We start from the raw sequence: 20,033 nt of genomic DNA, 5'->3' as shown, positions 1-20,033 counted from the left end.
CTGTTGGTGTCTCTAGAGAGGGTAATACTGAGTTCAGGCTTGGCGAGTAAATTGACACATACTCACTCTGAGCAGTCTCTCACATCCTCTAAAATGCACCAGTCACACATTATCAACATTGTATATCTGGAAATCCTTACAAAGTATTACTCTGTAGCATGCAATGTAGATGGTAGGTGGTTATTGCTGTGTGTGTGTGTGTGTGTGTGTGTGTGTGTGTGTGTAGTGTACAGTAGGTGTGTGGATGTGTGCACGCTTGTTACATGCATGTCTCTTCTAGAAGTGTGTTCTTACAAGGACATAACTAAGCTTTACTGTAAGTAACTACATAGCCTCAATTGATGCTAAGCGTCATGGACCCATTTACAAGCAAAGGAGTCCAGTATGCACTTCCTTCGAAAGCCACACCAATCTAATCTCTATGGGCTATTGATGTTGTGGTGTTATGAACTATGTACCGGAAGCCTCCCCTGCAACGAACATTAAAGCCTCAATGGGAAAATCACTGCTTGTTTGTTATATCAGCTGGTGAGGACAGGAAAAAAAATATCCTAATGAATTCAAATACATTTGAAGTGAGTGAATGAATATGAATATGCATGAATATGAAAATGCGCACTTATCCGTAATCAAAACAAACGACTATCAAGCCGGGCAAATTAAACAGGTTGCCAATGACAGTAGTTAACAAGCAATTTACATTAGAACGGAAAGTGGCCGCGTTAGCAGTGGCGACAAGGTCTGAAGGCTGCAGCTACAAAACCATTAAAGGAATGTGGTTTTGTTCACTGAAATGATTTTGTTCTGCATTTTCTCTGATTGGCAGTAGCATTTGGCTCTCATTCAACCCACTGTTATCAGTCCCTGATGACATTTTCCACCACAAAGACATGTTTCATTGGCTCTTTTATGACATTGCATGAGAATTCTGATGCTGTATGCCTAATACATAGACATCAATTTTCTTAAGGTGGATAGATAAATACCCCTATTGTTCAGGTGATAACATAGGCCCTTCAATTGGAGTTTTCAGTTGTGTAACTGTTGTATTTGAGAGAAAAAGAAAGTATGAGTTATTTCCTCAGCGACTGTTATTGTAACGTCTAAAGACTTTCATTACTTCTGTGAGGACGTCAGGAATTGGGCTGTAGTTTTCGATTTCGTGCTCTTCCCACTTTGTGTCATTTTCGCACCTTTTTATTAGTTCTCTCTCTTCCTCTGAAGAAGCTTTGGGCTCTGCAGAAAATCCAGTTTCCACTTCAGTGGTCCAGATAATTCAAGAACAGAGAGTACCTCAGTAAAACAATTTGATGATCAAAGGAAACATTCCTCTCTGTCAGGGAAAGCAGAACTCCAGGCAGCAGCATTAGGAGATGCTAAGGTCCTACATTTGTGACCCATTGTCCATATTGACGATAACAGGCTCTCTCTAAAGAGAGAAGAGGTTTAGCCAACAAGGTTACTGTTGTTTTTTAGTGGAGGGATTTTCCATTAGATTCAGGTGATAGATTTGAAAATGGATTGTTTCATATAATCCATTATATTTAATTTCAGCAATACAGTTCAGTGCACACAAACAAAACTGATATGCATATCATACAAGCTGATGTGTGTTTTTCTCAGTAGTTGATTACTACTTTACATAATCTCTAGATGCATGCACACGTATTTACTTTAAGTCCTTTTGCTCTGTCTTCCTTGGAATAGGCGCTCTTTATTGTCTCAATTCGAGATAGGGCATGGATACCATATATTCAGAATCGCCCAAGCGTGACCAGGCCTGGTCAGTGGCCACAGTGGAAAACAGTTGAGCTGGGGAGATTGTCGTCTCCCCATCAGTAGCCGGCTCGAGAGTTAAGATAGATTCCTGTCTCCATCTTCCACCCTGACTCCTCCAAAGCCCTTCGCCCACCCCACAGTATAGGGGGGAAGCCTTACCATGGATTAGGTTTTTCTATCAAATAGAAGAAGAAGAAGAAAAACATGCTGATGAAAAAGAAAGCCAACCCTGGTGCTCAGGTGCTCATTGGAGGTGATAGGAGTGAGAGAGGAGGAAGTATCTCTCCCTCTTCCTTCTGACAGTGGTATACAGTAGCCTGGCACAGTCGTATCACTCATCACTCTTTCAGGATCAGTTACTAACATGAGAGAGTTGCCAGAGAATGGTAGAGAATTCAGCACAGGGGAGCCGTCCTTATGCTATAACCAGGCAGAGACAGAGCATGGTTATTGTACTGTTCTAAAATCAGTGGTGCATGGACAAAGGAAAAACAGGCATTTTAACAAGATCTCTATTTAACGAGCACCTTGACATCCATAATTCAAGCTTTATTCACACTGACATCCATTGTGCTGCCTTCCTCAGTGAATGATACAATACAATTTAGATAGATATGTTGCCACTGGAGACATGCTGATTTCATCCTGTCCTCAACTAGATACAATTTCACAGTTCACCAAAAGCAAGAATTTATTACTTGCTACTTTCCAATCACGTCAAGAGCAAAATACAAGAGTAGGCCTACTTTGTTTCTCTGCTGTTGTTTTCAACATCTGTCTGTCACAAAAGGAGATGGACATTGTCCCACAGAGATAGCTCAACCTGCACCTGCGATCCCCGAGGCTGCAACACATCCTGATCCTAGCCTTAATGTGGCGTGTCAGCTCTCTCTCATGTCAGCGTGGAGCTCTCGACGTGACGCCACTCTCTCCATGGCTTGGCATCCCCCCCTTGCTCCACAAGGTCAAACACTCGGCCGGGATCTTCGCACCATCTGCTTGAGTTCAGTGACATTTAGCCCAAGCCAGCACTGTGTATTCTCCCCTCAGAGGGAGTAAGCATATTTGCATGCCATTTAATATTAAGAGAGCGCATTACCCACACATTTTTATCTCAAAGGTTAAAACAAGAATCTTGGCTTACAGGATGTCGATGCTCTGTGATAGTCTTTAACCGGGTACAAGTTGGTTCACTGCACAAATATGCATAATGCTAGACATCTCTCATATGTTGTTATTCTAGCTACTGTATTTGACTGAAATTGAGAATGTTGTGAGATATGCAAAGTGCACATCATGACTGCTCCATTACCAGCTTGTGAGGTGCCAGACTGGACTATTTAGTGAAATAGCCCTGTTTTATGATGCAAATCATACCTACAGTACAGGCGTGGGGAGAACCCTAGTTCTTTGACAGATGTTTTCTGCTTTTCCACTAACGACCAGATGGGGGCAGCAGGTCTCCAGTTGAACGTACGCTAATGGAAAGTCACATTCACAGGTCATTTAATCTCTTTGTTTTCATGGGCAGGGCCTGTGGTGATGCTTTTCTCTCTTTCTTTTCAGGGAGAGAACCCTCCTGTTCTGAAATGAACAATTATTATCTCCCTTGAAGAAATTCATTTCAATTGCATGTGGGGTGTGAGCTTACAGCATTTCTAGGATTTAATATATTGTGTTTTTGGAGGCTTTTTATACTGGACTGTTATAGTATATGGGGAAACACATAGTGTATTCTTAAATGGCTGCATTACCCTGCAATGTATTTATGGAACAGTTGTAATGGGCTAGTAAGAAGTTAAAGTTTTGCCACACAGTGTAGCTACTCTGTTCTCTCAGTAGCCTACAGGTACAGCGTTGCTATCTTTGAAACAGTACAGGCTTGCAGTATCATAGCAGTGTAGTAGCCTAGAGGCTACTGGCGATAAAAGGGTAGAGCTACAGTATGTTTAAGTAGCATGTACAGAATAGGTTTGCAGTATTATAGTGATGTGGAATACACATACTGAGTATAAAAGTAGAGCATTACTGTTGCTGTATCTAAAGCGCATTATGGTCTGACTGTTAAAAGCCTGTTGTATACGTTGGCTGGCGGGGGGAAAATGGAGGCTGTCTGAGCTCTCCTGTCAGTACCGTTCCTCACCTCCCATCAAACGCCTCATGTTTTTTCATGCCCAGCTAGAGTGCTTTCAAGTTAGTGGAATGACAGGCTCGAACCAGAGGTGGGGTGATATGTGGTTTGTAGTGTGGGGGTAAAGAAAATTGACCTGGTAAAACGCTGTATTGTGTCATGTTCTTTGGAGGTAGGAGGCGGGAGAAGGATTGGGGTGGTGAATGTCAGTTTTTGGGTTAGAATGTATCAGAAATGTGATGATTCTGTCCACCTCAATCTTTTTCCTTGTGCATCTCCTCTCTGCCTCCCCTCACCACTCATCTTTGTTATGTAACTGTTGAGATTGGATGCAGTTGAGGTCGTGGGGGTTGTTGAGGTAATGGAGCTAGCAGGAGTTCAAAGGCGAGAGGGGGATGAGGGAAGGTGAAGGAGGAGTCGTTTTGTGTGTCTCCTCGAATCTGATGGAGGTTGAGATGGGGGTTCTTACTGAGCCTAATTTCACCTGAGCGCTTCGTCACCAAGGGCATCTTCTCTGAACTGAATAGAATGGCCTTGGTCATGTAATATCCTCAGCAAGCCCTCAAGATAAGTGTAGATTAAGCACACACACAGGGACACTCACAGGCACAAACACAGGTGCATGCTGACACACAGACAGACACGTACACACAAACACACACACACACACACACACACACAGACCTTCCTCAATGTCAACAGAAGGGAATCGCCATTGTGCCTGAAACATCCCTCCAATGCTGTCGATGCCCCCTTCAGCCTTAACAAACAAATAACAACCATCATAGCTCAGATCCCTAACCACCCCTACAATGATACAGTAGTTGACTCTGCCCTCTCCCCATTTTAACCGCTGTGTTGCTTTGGTGCTTATTTGTAAACAAGCAAGGCTTAATGCTGGGGCTTCATAATGTAAAGATGTAATCACTGTCAAAATGCCAGCGTCGCGACCCCTCAGTGAGACGACGGACAACGACAGAGCCACTCATCAGAATTTTGACGAGCGTCTGATTGAATATTCATGCCGTCTCACACTGCGCCGTACATAGGCCCACTCCTTGGTGCTCATGCTATGACAACAGGACCTGAACATGGCTGACACAAGAGGGTGTCAGCCAAAACACTGAAGAGAACCCACAGCTGGAAAGGGGTCAGGGGTCATTCAAAAGAAAGGATAGGCAGAAATGTTACAAACAGAAAGCACAAACTGAATAATGGAGCTGAATAATGTTTGTGAATTTGTCAAGAGACATAGTTACAACTGGCTATGGCATGCTACTGTACCAGAATGAGATTTACTTGCATGGTAATTATAACATGCTTACATATAGGATTTTACAAAATGTTTTTTGACAATATGTTATTGATTATTTAGATGGAACGTAAGTTAAGAAGTACTGATTCAATTTACATAGGGTGAATATGTCATGTAAATGCCACAAGCTGCACTAGCAAATTGCCCTCAAGCAAGCCCAGGTCAACGATTTGTATTCTTATCGCCATTTTCCATTCAACAGCAACTATTGACACTGTACCAGTATAACAAAAGCAAAAAGCACTGGTCTGCAGAGAGAAGTCATTGGTTACCATGACATCATCAAATAACTACTAACCTCTGTTCAGTCCACTGTATACTGTATGTTCCCCAGAGCATCACACTCACTGGTGATATAATGTTGTTACAACGCCATAATAGAGAAATAGCAAGACATGTTGTATATTTGCAACTGGTTGCTCATTTTTTATGTTTGCTGCATATTCATACTATTTTTCAGTACATATTGTCCATACTTACATTAAATATTTATCTGGTTTTAGATAAATGGTTTTAGACTTTTATTCAATTGACAGTGCAATATGTTCCAGGTAAAGGAGTTAACAATAACTTAGATAGATCATGTCATCTGAGAAACTGAAAGTATTTTAGCATTTTTACCAAAACTCAAATCAAATCTCTTCAGACACAAGAGAAGATAAATACATACAAGGCTTGCTGAACAATGCAGACAAACTGCATCCTTCTTTGGAAAAGGAGATGTGTTTTGTGAGGTCTCCATGGTGACCCCACTGTATGGCAGATAAGACTATAATGACAAGCTCTCAAAGACAGCAGGACCACAGTGTACATTCAGGCGTAAAGTAGTCATATTTTGGCGTAAAGAAGTCACAAAATCTGACGTTTGACAAAGAATGTTTCCCCATCATCTCAGGCTTTTGAGACTGCTAAGATTCGGCTTGCTAGCTAGGGATGACACACGGCACGACAAAACTCCTGCATCTGTCTGTCAGGCTTGCTTTTTTTCCGACTGATATTTGCTGGCTCAGGCTCAGCTAGGCTAGGAGAAGCCGGGGATAAGAGCCAGACACAGACGGCTCTTCCTCAGAATTCTGTCTAGCTCAAAATTTGAAAAAGCTCTGAATCACGCCGTGTTTGTACACTCCCTCAAAATGTAATTGGTTACGGTGAAAAGTCGGGAGATCAGAGAGTGTATACACACTCTGTCAGTGTGTTCCATAACAACTGCCTGGGCTTGCATTCATACCTTTGCTCATTCATAACTTTACTTTTTTTCCATTATTAGCCTTATACTTCTACGCACATTTCCCTTTCCCTCCCTCTGCTCTATTAGTGAGTTAGGCCTGGTACACCGTTACTTCAGTCATGACCTTTTCAGTCTTCTTGTCTTCTGAGTAAGTGAAGAACAACACAGAAATGCGTTGTGCCATTTGAGGCTGATGAGGCAAAGCCAGCCTGGAGGAGGGTAGGTGTACGTGTTAAGTTGATTGGCGACAAAAGCATCTGCTTTCGCTAAACTGTCGCCTCAGAAACGCTGCCATTGTTTCCAAACAACAATAGTGCTTCTGTCTGCTGAGAAGTGGCACCCTCGGAAGATTCATGCAAGAGAGAGGCTTTATGTAAGGAACATTTAGAGCCATCTTCTTTTTATAGCCATCCAAGACCTTGATCTATTTCCTATTTTATTTCTTCCTCTCTTTTCTTTTCTTTCATCGGTTCAGGGTTAACACGTAGGCAGGGAATAAAAGCCAGGGATACATGTAGTCTGTCGCTGATCCAATGACAGTAATGGCACAGAGGCGAGGGGGTCCCAGGTGTAGCCCTGTCTTAAGCACAGCAACAGGGGAGAAGGGGGAGGGTGAACAGAGGCAGGGGGCGTCATGAGACATTGTTTCCTCTCTGACAACCTGCCTGCTCCGTGTAGACTTCCTGACAGGCAGCTAAGCAAAGAGACAGGACGGCTGACCCCGTCGACCCTCGTCGAGGCAAAACAAGACCCAGATTTTTGGGGACACCATGAATGTGGGATTGAGATCTAAATGTGTCTTTGCATTCATTTCGGTAAGCGTGATTCAGAAAGTAGGTGCTTTCCCTGTCCAGAATCAACAGAGAAACCCTTTGCATGATTTGGATTGGTAAAAGCAAGATGGTGAAAATTCCACTTGGCCTAGAGGAAGCTTCTGCCATATTGTTTACATCTATCCAATCCTTTCAGATATACAAGTGTCTGGGGAATTGGGGCTCGGCAGGGGTTGTTTTGGGATAGGGGCTCTAAGTAAAGTACACGTTGACTGTCGGTGAAGTTCAGAGTTGCCCATTTGAATTGCTAATTGCAAAGGTTGCATTAGACAGTGAATGTATGCAAAGACACCAGTCCTTTGATGTAGACATGTAACATCAATACACACTGGGAGATGCCAGTGTATTTATTTTTATTTCTGCAATCTGGCCCCATGCTGTACTACACTGTTCAGAGCCCTTCTTGAGTTTCTACTTACAAACATAAAGGTCAAAAGGTTGTGACCTAGCCTAGCTAAAGTGTGACTCGATGTCTGTTGTACCTGACTTCAGAGTCTAGGGATGTTGTCGGCACGGTGAGTCGATAAAGAAGGGGCTGTGCCCTCAGTGGTTTGTGTACCCCCTGTATCTTTATCTTTTTTACTTGAACGAACCATCAGGTATGTTTTCACTCCAATGAATAGAGAAAGGAACAAGATGCCTTGACCAAATGCAAATACAAAGTAAGTGAGAACCAATCAATGCGCTCACTCAGAAGCCGGCTCAAATATGTACTGCTAACATGGGTGTTAATTAGAGTGAGGAAAGGATGGTTCCTAGACCATTGTGTGCAGCGCTCGCTGTGCCACATTGGTCTATCTTCAGCTATGCTCGTTGTGACCAGCCTTGTGAGTCACAAGGTCGATTTTAGTATCATATAATTTCTCACTGTGTGCCCTTTGAGTCAAGAGAACAGAGTCCCCCATTCTCCCGCTTAGCCTCCCTCCATCTCTGGTCTTACATGTACGAATCGCATGCATGCTCTCATGTGTGTATAATCTCATTCCTCTGTTATCCTCTGCTTTTTAAAGCCCCCCCCCCAGTTTCCTATCCCCTCTGGCCTGTGTGCTTGTGTTCTCTTGTGGACCAGAGCCAGAGAGTCAGTGCTGCATTCACACTCCCTTCTCTCTCCGTCTCCCTCTACAGGGTGACATTTATTAATTAAATATGGTGTACTGCCGCAGGATGCACTTCCCTTCCCACTGTCTCCAGACACTAATAATTACATTGGCATTTAGCTCCACGATAAGCCGACCCTATGGCCTTTATGAAATGTTCCCTGAGTCCAGATACCGAGCAAATATAGACCGATGTAAGGCGCACATTGATCCATCTGCCATTCTTTTTGCTTTTATGTTAAGAAAAGAGGCACTGTTTATTAAAGTGGTCAAAGCATGCATCCATATCTGATGTCACACCTTTACCTGATATCTGTCAGTTTTGAGATATAAGGTTGGGATCTGTATTAGAATGCCCAACACTGTGGTACCACTTTACATTACAGCTCAGAATAAGTGGGTAAAAACCATAGTAATTATCAGTAATTACTGGTAGTACCAGTAACAAGAAAGACCATTACCTTGTTATTACTTGTTATTACTAGTTTCCATGTACATAATTTTGCATGAAGGATGCTTGAACAGAGAACCTGCAATTGTTTCTTTTAATAGAAGAAGAACCAATAACTCACTAAACAACTGTGATACAAACGGCTAATTAAAGTACTGTTGAGCTTTTCTTTTGATAGTCACTAAGGACTATTTTCAGTTAAAAGAGTTACAGAGTATAGCTACGTTAAGTACAGATACTGTAGCTGTGTTATGTTTTTATTAGTAAATATGTTGTTGTTTTTTTGTAATAACCAAACATTAACCTCAGTTGAAAGTAGCTAGCTCTAACAGTAGCTGTGGCGCTTGAGCCATAGGACTAGCTTTGGACTGTAAAATCACAAGCATGTATTGAATATTATGTTATGTTAATCTCAGAACATTTGTAGCGTCTTGTAATTGTTGTGAATTAATTATCGCGGTGAATATCATTGAAAGTATTATTCAGTCCAATAGAAGAGTCAACTCCATCCAACTCCAACAAGTGTAATACAAAGGTTTGAAGATGTTTCCGACATTAATTCTCCACCCACAAACAATGACATTGCAGAGCAAGATTTATTTATAAGATTTCCCTATCACAGACATGATGTCATTTACCTACTGGACAACTTATTATTGCTACTGTCAACGTCTCAATGTTTTAAGGGAGAATATACATTTGCATTAACTGTATGGAATCATCCATAAACCCTTCATGTAGGCCTATGTATCAGACCTATTGGTAGCTTATTGCTGTGTTAATGATGCAGTGTATGCATGTATACTGATAGGTATGACTGTATTACCACTGACTGATGGTCTAACCATGGTCTTACTTGTCAGGTTAAGACAGGATAAAAGGGTAGAACAAAATGGAAACAGGTAATCTAGCATTTTCCAGCTCTGATGCCACTTTATTTTATAGTATCTACCTTACTCACAAACCAAGTTGTGAGGTTAACATTGGATACAAGGCAAGAACAAAATGGAAATAGGTAAAATAGCATTTTCTAGTTTTCTAGTCTTACTATTTCAATATTCTCTGTTGGTTATAAATCAAATTAAATGTGTGCTCATCGGTTTCAATGATTTAAGAGCAATATGGAAACAGTGTAACAATAATACGGAAACAAGCATCTTTCATGCAAAAATAATTAAGTAGAAACTACAGTCCGCCTTACCTTGTAATAACAAGGTAATTGTCTTTATTGGTACTGGTAACTATCAGTAATGACTGGTAATTAACATGGTGATTACCATGATATTACCCAAATATTCCCAGCTATAATGTAAAGTGCTACCAAACACTGTGCTTAAACCCTATCACAGACATTATGGCATTATTATTTTTGCCAGGTTATGACAGATGAGTCTTAATAACACAAGTTGACTTAACCAGTGAATTACTTGACTTATTTCTTTAAGCTCCTAGTGGAGCTAATATGGTACATCTCCAGCGAACTCTGTTCTCTGCGGTTTTCTTGACTTTATTCAAGGTGGTTCCTGCCTTTTTTTTTTTAATCTCCTCCTCATTTGTCCTCTTCCATGTCTTTTTGCCCTGTGGGTTTCACTCAATTGCCTGCCTGGTTAAGGTGTTTTGAGGTTTCCTTAGTATAATAACCAGTAATGGATGGCACATGTGCTGTTTGCCATTTGTATTTATTTATGTGTCTTGAGATTGTTTAGATTATTTGTCATGCACAGACGGCAAGACATTCTCATGACTTGTCAGGACTTGTGTCAGGTCACAATGTCACGTCACAATAGTTGCTCAGTATGTCATACATACTGTATATATACTACTACAGTATACTACTAGAGTACATGAATTGATTCAACAAGCAGATGCTGCTTGTGTGCTGAATATCAATAGGTATGTGCTGATACATAGTTTAGTTTATGGTGAGCATGGTTTTGAAATAAGCCACTGAAAGACTGCTCAAGACCACCAGCATTATGATCACAGTTGTTGCCAGATTGCCACAGTTGTATCCTTTCATCTACAGCCACTCATTTCTCCTCAATTCTCTGGCACCATTTCCCCTGATTTTCCTCCACAGGAGACTTCTCCTCCTTTGTTTGTCCTTGTGTGATGACAAACCACAAACATCACATTAACAGGAACTAGACCCCATCCTGTTTTAATGACAAATTGTAGTTATTTGTAGTAATCCCAATACAATCTTCCTCAGAACAATCACAAATGCCAATTTCAAGGTATTGGATTACTTAGATTTAGCCTCCCACAGCTTCGGCAAAAGAATAATTCGACAATCCATCGCAATCCAACACAATCACCTAACCTGGTTTGCTTGAATAATCTCAGATCACAAATTAAACTGGGGACAGGGATTGGAACCAGCCTGAGATGTGGCACTATATCTGAATCTTGAGAGAAAGGGGAGGAAATCATCTGGGCTTCAAATTGGGCCTTAGGCTCATGGGATTGTATGTGCCACTCCGTATCAGGTAAAATGATCAGTGTTGCACCCTGGGAAATCTCCCAATTAGTTATATTATTTTGGTCAGTTTCCCCCCCGTCGATGTGGCTGTGAGGAGATGACTTGTGACTACTTCACCATTTGAACAGCATGTTGCTCAGCAGTGATTCTGGAGGTGTCGGGCATAGCAAGGATATTCCTCTAAATCCAATGTGGGAGGAAACTGAGATAAGGAGAATCTATGACACCATACAAGTGGCAGATCCATTACAAGGGTGTGTGTGTGTGTGTTGATATTTCCAGTCTTGTGTGTGTTTGTGGTAATATGATATACTACATATTCGCCTGCATTATTACCACATATTTTATAGTGTAATGTGATGTTTTTTATACTCATAGCCAGAAAAGTAATATTCTCTACCCAGGTATGGTAATATTTGTAGACAGGGGAGTTGGGAATAGTTTTGCCTGAACTGTGCGTAAGTTATAATATATTTTTTATATAGCTGCGTTCGGTTTGCTCAGCCCCCATTTGTTTGACTAAATCAGGTGTAGAGGTTGTACAGTAGGCCAATATGAAAGATGAAACACCAGTTACAACATTAGATTGAAATGCTTGTTTGAGAAGGATATGTGTTTCAGAGGCAGTAGACTACAGAGAAAGCAGCATGTCATGATGAAAAACATGGTTCATTAAAAACACATTACATACACAGCAAAGTTGGGAACAAGTTGGTTTCATCTCTGTCTTTTCTCACCCATAGCCTTTCAGTTTGATATGTCCACCTTTTCCAGTTCTACCTTGTTGCAAATTTCATCCAAAGCAAAGGGACACATTTAGAGTAGCCCAGATATCTATTCAGGTTGTCTTCCACTATTAATTTGATGCATTCATAAATTAACATTAATTACTTGCTAGTGCATTACAGTTGTATGCCCATAGGGGAGGAGAGGACTCAAATTAGATCCTCAATTTCCAATCCATGTGGTCCAAAACAATGAGCCTTCATTAGGTCTATGATCTAATCCTTGTGAACCATTCCATTTCAATACAAGCGATTGACAAACAATGAAAATGGTTTTAACAACAGTGGTTGATTTAGCCTCCAGTAGTCTCAAATGCGTACCAAATAACCACATCCATTGCTTCCTGATTTCACTATTGAGTTACAATTAGTTAATCTGAACACTAAGTAAGTTGGCCACTGTTTGATTCCACTGTTTGATTCCATTCTACCATACACGACAAACTACAATGCCTATGAAAATGCATTTCTTACAAATTCAAAACAAATATTTCAATTCAGTGCCACTATAGTTCATTGGGAATACACAGTAGTGTATTGTTTTATTTTTAAAGGCAAAATTAAATATAGATATATTATCAATAAAAGGAGATATACTGTAGGTTCAAAAGTCAAACTTGGGGGTAATAGAAACCCTGAACATTGGTCCATTATAGAACTTTCAAATTCATCTCTTATTGTCTCATGTCACACAACACAATCTACTTTCCTAACAGCCTTAGAAAAGAATATACCTTGTAAGCACAAAACAACTTCTGGTGTCATTGTCTTTGCTGAAGTTGATGGTGATTCAGTGCACCTTGGTGTGTGCGGCTTTGTCTCGGTCGAGTCAGAGCATCACAGAGTCACAGTAGTGTTTATTAGCTTAGCTTAATTGTGCATAGTATCTAAAGGTCAACGCCCGCTGCGATACATCGCTGCCAAAATGGCTTCCAGGGGACTCCATTTCACATGAATAAACATTCTGAGCCGCACCACCTTCCTCCAATCTCTCCCTCCCATCTCTCCCCACACAGCAGCGTCACATTCGGGTTCACAGGCAGTGAGTGACTGATGGCTATTCACTGGTGGACATCGCTTCACTGACTCGCTTTGAACAGTGGTTTGATGCCCGCTAGCTACAAACTAGTAGGAGTCCAGATATATTCGCTTGTCAATTCTTGGGGCTATAAAACCAAATTCCATTTCCTTGTTGCATAAGCAAATGTATATTTCTATATTATGAGTGTTTGTTGTCCTCTGAATTAAAACATGCACTATATCTGCTTAACTACACTGAATTCCCTATGATGAATGGTATTTGACTTATATAAGCAGTAAACTTAGCAGTGTGGCTGTAAAAGCTGATTAAATGAGAGAATTGCTTGAATAAATAAGCAGATGTGGCTCTGGGATATCTCTAGAGTGAATTGGAGATGGATGGTGTGCAGCATATTATAAGCAGAGCCCGACAGATATATCAGAGAACCCATATTATCGGCTGATATTGGCCTTTTACTGAAAAATCTGTTTCTGCACATATTCCTCCAATAATTCACCGATACGGCACCAAAAATGTGCATCAGCCTCACATTCTGAAATTATAGAAAATCAGTGTAATCAGATTTTTTATTTTTGATAAATTAGCAAACATTTCTAATAAACTGTTTTGGCTTTGTCATTATGGGGTATTATGTGTAGATTGATGAGGGATTTTTTTTTTTTATCCATTTTAGAATAAGGCATGTAACATAACAAAAATTAAGCATTAATACATGACAGGATATGTTAACCCTTAACCGCCATGTACCCCTTTCTCAGCTGTGTTAATCGGCATAAGGAGTCACACAGCAAGATATTATTTAGTAAAGAAATAATTATTTATAAGTATATTTGCCAATCATTATTTCACCAGTTAACATGGTTAGCTTGTATCCCTGAATTTCAGAATTACTTTCGTCACAAGCAGCTTTGGTGTGTAGTTCAACCGTAGTCTTGTGTAGCCATACCTCCAAATCACATTGTTCTTACACCTCCTTTGGAGGTCTGGATAATTTTAGATTAGCTGATCTGGCTGGGATAGAACTGGACGGAGCGACGTGAGCATGTGCTCCCAATTTCATTGGATGTTATATTCCAAGAACCCTGCCCCACATGCCTGTAGAATGGTTGCTTGTTGTTATGTGCATCATCTTTTCCAACCGGGTAGGACTATTTTGCAGAGAGTTGTTGCCTATGCTAACTTGCAATATTGAAGAAAACCTGAAAGAAAAACTGAATTCTGTTATTTTGGAGCTCTGCCCAAGCAAGGTATTTTATTGGTTCAAGGTATGGTTCGTGTCGCAAGGCATCACTCAATCCAAATCGGTTTCCACCCCTTTGTAGCTACTTTCTGCAAATGATTTCCCCAGGCTTCCCGAACTAGGTAAGCCTGGTCTCAACAAAGTTAGTTAAACCGTATCAGCATGGACTGCATGGCGCAGGTTTGTTTACTCTCGTGAAGAGAGCGGAACATAGCACTTTGATAAAGTTCGTCTTGAGGAGGGGGAGAGCTGGAATAAACCTCAGAGTGCACTGAACATGTGAAATTATCATTTGGTAAAGTAACTGCAGATAAAATAAATGCCTCTATTTATCAATGGAGATAATGTCATTCAGAGCATCTTTTTGCCATTGTTTTCTTATGAAAAAGGAATTATGTAAAAATATATGATATATATATAAAATATATACTAATTCGGTGAATTCTGCCCCCCATTAATTGGCATCGGTATCGGACCCAAACATCCAGTATCGGTCGGGCTCTTATTATAAGTTATGAAATATACCTTTTAAACTACTGTACCTGTCAGGCTAGCAGGTATGATGAGCATTGTGCATGTGTGTGTGTGTGTGTATGTATGTATGTACTGTTTGTGTGTATATGTGTACAGTGTGTGTATGTGTACAGTATGTGTGTCTGTGTGTTCTCTGCCTATCCTCATCAGTGTCTCATTCCCTCAGGCTCTGCTTGGAGGGGCTCATCAGGTGGATCTCTCCAGGTTTCAGGAGACGCTCTGGAGCAGCTTGAGGACTGGTGACAGTGTAAAGGTGAGCACAAACCTCCCCTCCTTCCCTCTCTCCCCTCTTTCCTTTCCTTTTCTTTCTTCCTCCTCTCCTTCACTTTCTCATTTCCTTCCTTATCTACCTCCCTTCCTTTACTCTTGCTCCCTTCTTCTTCCCCCTCCCTCCCATCCTCTGTTCCTTCCCACTCTCTCTCTCTTTGTTCACTCTCCCTCCTTCCTTCTCTCCCTCCTTTTCATCACTGATACAACCAACCCACCTTAACATCCCCAAAACAAACCACCTCACAGGACCTAACCTGACAGCGTCCGTTCCCATGGCATCACGTAGCCTCTGTTCATTCACTTCCCAACGCAGTATAATAAATACATTTTTCTGATACAATGGCCATGTCCCAAAGAAAAGGCTTGTGGCTCACCGGGAATGAGTCCCCATCTCCTGAGCCGAAGACGCCATGCACACAAGATACCATCCTTTCATTTCCTTTTCATCAGATAAAAAGACGGAGCGAGATGAGGAGAGCGAAGCCTATCACGGGCAGTGGTGATTGAGTCCCTTCACTAAGCCACTGAGAGAGTCCACACAAATACCCCCTGAAGCTGATAAGAACCCAGTAATTTCCATAGACAAAACACTCGGTCAAGATTAGATTTCGAAGCCCAGCTGGTTTATCTGCATGTCACCATCATGGAATGTGAATATGAAACCACTCGCCCTCTTTTCATGAAAACAGCATTCAAATACATGCAGGTTTATTTGTTTTAGAATTGCATCATCTTGTCTGTTTGTAGCCATCACAGATTGAATTGATTCATCCATCTTTTCTCGAAAGACAAGGATGGCTTGTGGATATGTTTGTGAAAAGTGTGTTGTGGTATTTTTCTAAAGATACAATTCTTTCAATCACAAAAAGTGTTCAGGGCTGCTGCAGCATCCATGTGGTGCTGTAACTTAAAGAGGGGGTGCACTGGCTGATTTTTTAAAAATGAAAAAGAGATTTGTGTCTTGGAGGAGTCGGTGTGTCTTGAGTGTGTCGTTGCCACCACATGACCAGTTTCGGAACCTAGCCTCCCTTCTCAATCATAACAAACAATGGATGATAGAAGTGACAAGGTCACAGTGGTAAGGTCAGCGAGGTGAGGAGAGCAGCTAGCTTTGTTACAGAGAGAATGAAGTTGAGGACATCTCCCCCCCTGACTCGCCATCTCCAAATGGTCTTATACAGCTTTATTCTTTTAACCGGCTGCCGCTGCCCCTCAACAGAATGAGCAGGCGGTGGCGATGGATGAACTGAGAGAGAGACAGGATCTCTGACTGGTAACATTAGCTAGCTTGTGTTAGCTAACATTGACAAGTCTGTAATACACAATCAACTTGAATAAACTGTGAAACTAAGTCCTTTGACTTCATTTTCTTAACATAGGCCTCTGCTGCTAGACAGCTATTGAAGTCACCTTCATAGTATTGGACAAACGACTCAATCAGGACGAGTGGTGGTAGCTATTTCAGTTGTAGCTATTGGTAGCTATTTTCAAGATACCAGCCAAAGCCTAACCTTCAACATTTCTCAGGGTGACTCAGGTGTCACAACTCACCACCAATCATGCTCCAATTAAGAAAAAAATGGAATTGTTTTTACACTTTTTAGTCAATTTTGGGGCTAAAATTGATGTATATGACTACTACCAAGGCCACATAGATGTTTTTTTGCTTCAGTTCCTCATGTTTTCTTGTGAATGGCCTTCGTGGCCTTTTGATATTTTGTTGTGTTTCCATACCTTGGTATCTCCAAACTGAGAGGTTTAGCTTTGAGTGTGAGATGAGTCACACCCAAATATCATCAAATCACATCAAGATATATTTATACCGTTTGATAATCTAATATTTATAACACAAACTGCGTCCTTCGTGCACCAGTCACTGCCCCGACATTCGCTCTTCTCTTTTTTTTCTTGAGGCATGCAAATCAAAAATCCTGATAAGAGAAAAGAGTATTATAATTATAAGGTTGACAGAAGTGACCTTTTCACACAGATACACAGGGACTGTGTGGGCCCAGCTCTAATTGTGTTGTGTTAATGCCTAGTGTGTAGTGGCTAATGGCGCCCTACCACACTGTACTCCACACCATGTCTCCTGATGTTACATGCACTTCGCAATGGACGGCAATGAAGGCCATGACAGCGGCCCCCATTTGAAAAGCAAACACTAGTAATGACTCACCGGGGCTCGTACGGCCCAATTAAATGCTAATCACCCCCTCCCCCTTTGTTTTTGTATTTGACTATAAGCTGGCCTAGTTTCTCTTATCGAAACGTTCCAGCATCTTATATGGGGTAGTGGGTGGCGTTGTACCAGCTTTACTTGGCTGCCTCTGTTACGTAACGTGTGAGAAGATAGTGCCTACACCCCCCCCACCCTTCACAACCCCCAGTTTTATAAGTTCTGGTGCCCTGGATCTTTAGTCTTTGTATTTGGTGGTTTGAATTGTGCATAAATACATACATAACTGGTCTGGTTTTCCTATCAGCAGGTACAGATAAATCATTTATTCAGTTGGGCGCATGGTGTAAAGTTGCTGCCATTCCATAAGCTGATATTAATTCCCCATAGACAGTACATGGTCAAGAGCAGAGAGAACGTTGTGTTCCATAGCCATGGCCCTAACAGTAACCTCCAAGTGCTGGGGCTCTTATAACAATTGCATGGTGTCCGTGGATGGGAGCCAATTCATAATATGCTCTATTACATTTGGGACTGGGGCTACCTCTAGGAAGAATATGCTGCAACTCAAACTAACAGCCTCTATTATACTAAAAGAACAGCTTACGTGTGGGTAATTGGCTCAGCTCTTAACACTGCGTCATTCGTCATTTTTATAAAAAGATGTGTCTCATAGTAACTGCTTCTAATTGTCAACTTTATTGGTGCTAAACATAACGATGCACTTTTAAAAAACTGCTAGGTGTAAAAATACCTTGGAGGACAGTTTTGTCGACAGGTTTGTTAAATGAGAAGAATGTCCTGATAAAGCGGTCCTCACAGACGCACAATGAAGGAGCAGATATTGTTGGAGTAAGAGGAGAGCACACAATACCCAGCATGCACTATTGTTATCCTGTTGCCATTTATAGCAGATTCATAGTATCCATTTCAATACAAAAAAAGAAAAAGGAAAATGTGGCTAGGTGATGCTGTATTTATGAAAGCACTTCATTATGGTACGTTATGGAAGATTATGTTGTACCGTACACACGGGAATTGGATGTGTGTGTGACATGATTTTTTTTCAGTGTTTTAATGATGTTAGAAACATGGAAATGTCTATGATCAGCAACAAATGCTTTTGTTGTCATTTCGCGCTCCTGGACAACTTCAACTGAAGTGTTAAATAAGGGAAGAGGAACAGCGAATGCCTAGAGAGAGAGAGCAGTGTTTCCAGGACTTTACTATTTTTTGGGATGGAGGCTTAAGCTGGAGAGTTAGTCGCCGTAGGGGGTGCATTTATGTGAACATTTAATGGACCCCCTGCCGTTCCCCTCGTCACCCCTCTTGTAAGAACGCCTAAGCAAACCTGACATCAAGAGCATTTGGGTAATTCTCCATCGCACCACAGGTTTCTTTTCTGCCATTTTATTTCTTTTACCAAATACAACTTTGGTGAATATTTCATGGGGTACATTGCCTCAGTTTCACTCTGCCGAGCAGGGAGATTGGCACGCGATGACTCCCGACAGACAGATACGCAAGCTTCCACAAAGAGACGGGCTCTTCTGCGTCTGTCCTTCCACACTTCAACCCCTCCTTTTCTCCTTCTTCTCCTTTAACTTTATCCCTCAAATAAGTTCCCTCAATCTAATGCCACCCGCAAACCGTCCCGCCAGGTCTGTGAGATTACTGTCTTTCACAGTAGTACTGAACAACTACTGTATATTTACAATACAATGGCTTGTCCAGTGGCTGAACAGAAGTACAATGTTGCCAGCATTTCTTTGTTCACACAAAATGTGAAATTGCATTATCACTTTTCTCTTCTCTTCTCTTCTCTTCTCTTCTCTTCTCTTCTCTTCTCTTCTCTTCTAATCTATTGTATTTCAGCCTTCCTCTGTGCTTAGAGGAGTTCTTCTGCCTCATGAACCTGGAGTAGGATGGGGGGTGTGAAGTGTAGAGTTCGGTGCCCTGACCTGACCAGCAGAAAGACGCCTCCCAGCTACACAGGGCCAATTTGAGTCTGTCACACATGAAATATGGAGGAGCACTCCATCCTCTTAACTTTGGCATGGTGTGAGAGATGAGGAATAGCACTGAGGATGTTTCTTTTTTTCTCTTTTTTGTGCAATATCAAGGTATGCAATGGCATTTAAATGTATTGGTAGTTGTCACATTGTTACAACAGTTTACAACTCCACCTTTTTTATTCCTACATCGCCTTCCTGCTTTTCTCCCTAGAATCACACTGCATGCAGAGGACATGCTGTGTAATCAATGGAATGATACTACTATAAGCCCTCGCCTTCACCCAAACACAAGAAGATATTCTCTCAATTTCATATTTCTCAAATGCTCCAATGATCGCCTTTGCCGTTATTGGAAGGCACACTTCATTTCCTTCCCGACATTCAATTTCATGGAGCGATGGGAACACGGCAGCTCGCAACGGCACAGCTCGCAACGGCACAGCTCGCAACGCCACTTTTCCTGAGTCCTCTGCACGTTGACCGCTGTTTTGTCTGTGTGGACACCTCCTCCTCATCCTTATCCTATCTCTCTCCTCTTTCATCGATGGTGTATTTGCTTGACGTACGTTTCTGCTTCCCCTCCTGCGTCCTGACGAGCAGCAGAATGGTGTCATTGTGACGGTAAGGGGGGGCTCTGTTGCACTGTTGTGAC

The 20,033-nt window shown here is 41.5% G+C and overlaps 1 protein-coding gene across 2 annotated transcripts in view; it reads left to right on the top strand.

The window, feature by feature from the left end:
• Positions 1-20,033, top strand: part of LOC310804013 (glucosidase 2 subunit beta-like) — a 112,459-nt gene that overhangs the window by 24,151 nt on the left and 68,275 nt on the right. For both annotated transcript variants that reach the window (XM_083669061.1, XM_083669060.1), the window contains exon 9: positions 15,084-15,170. In XM_083669061.1, coding sequence (XP_083525187.1) covers positions 15,084-15,170 — 87 coding nt within the window. The remainder of the gene's footprint in view (positions 1-15,083; positions 15,171-20,033) is intronic.

The sequence above is a fragment of the Argentina silus genome (assembly GCF_951799395.1).
Source record: "Argentina silus genome assembly, chromosome: 1".
NCBI classification, from domain to species: domain Eukaryota; kingdom Metazoa; phylum Chordata; class Actinopteri; order Argentiniformes; family Argentinidae; genus Argentina; species Argentina silus.
This window is presented reverse-complemented; position numbering and strand designations above follow the sequence as displayed.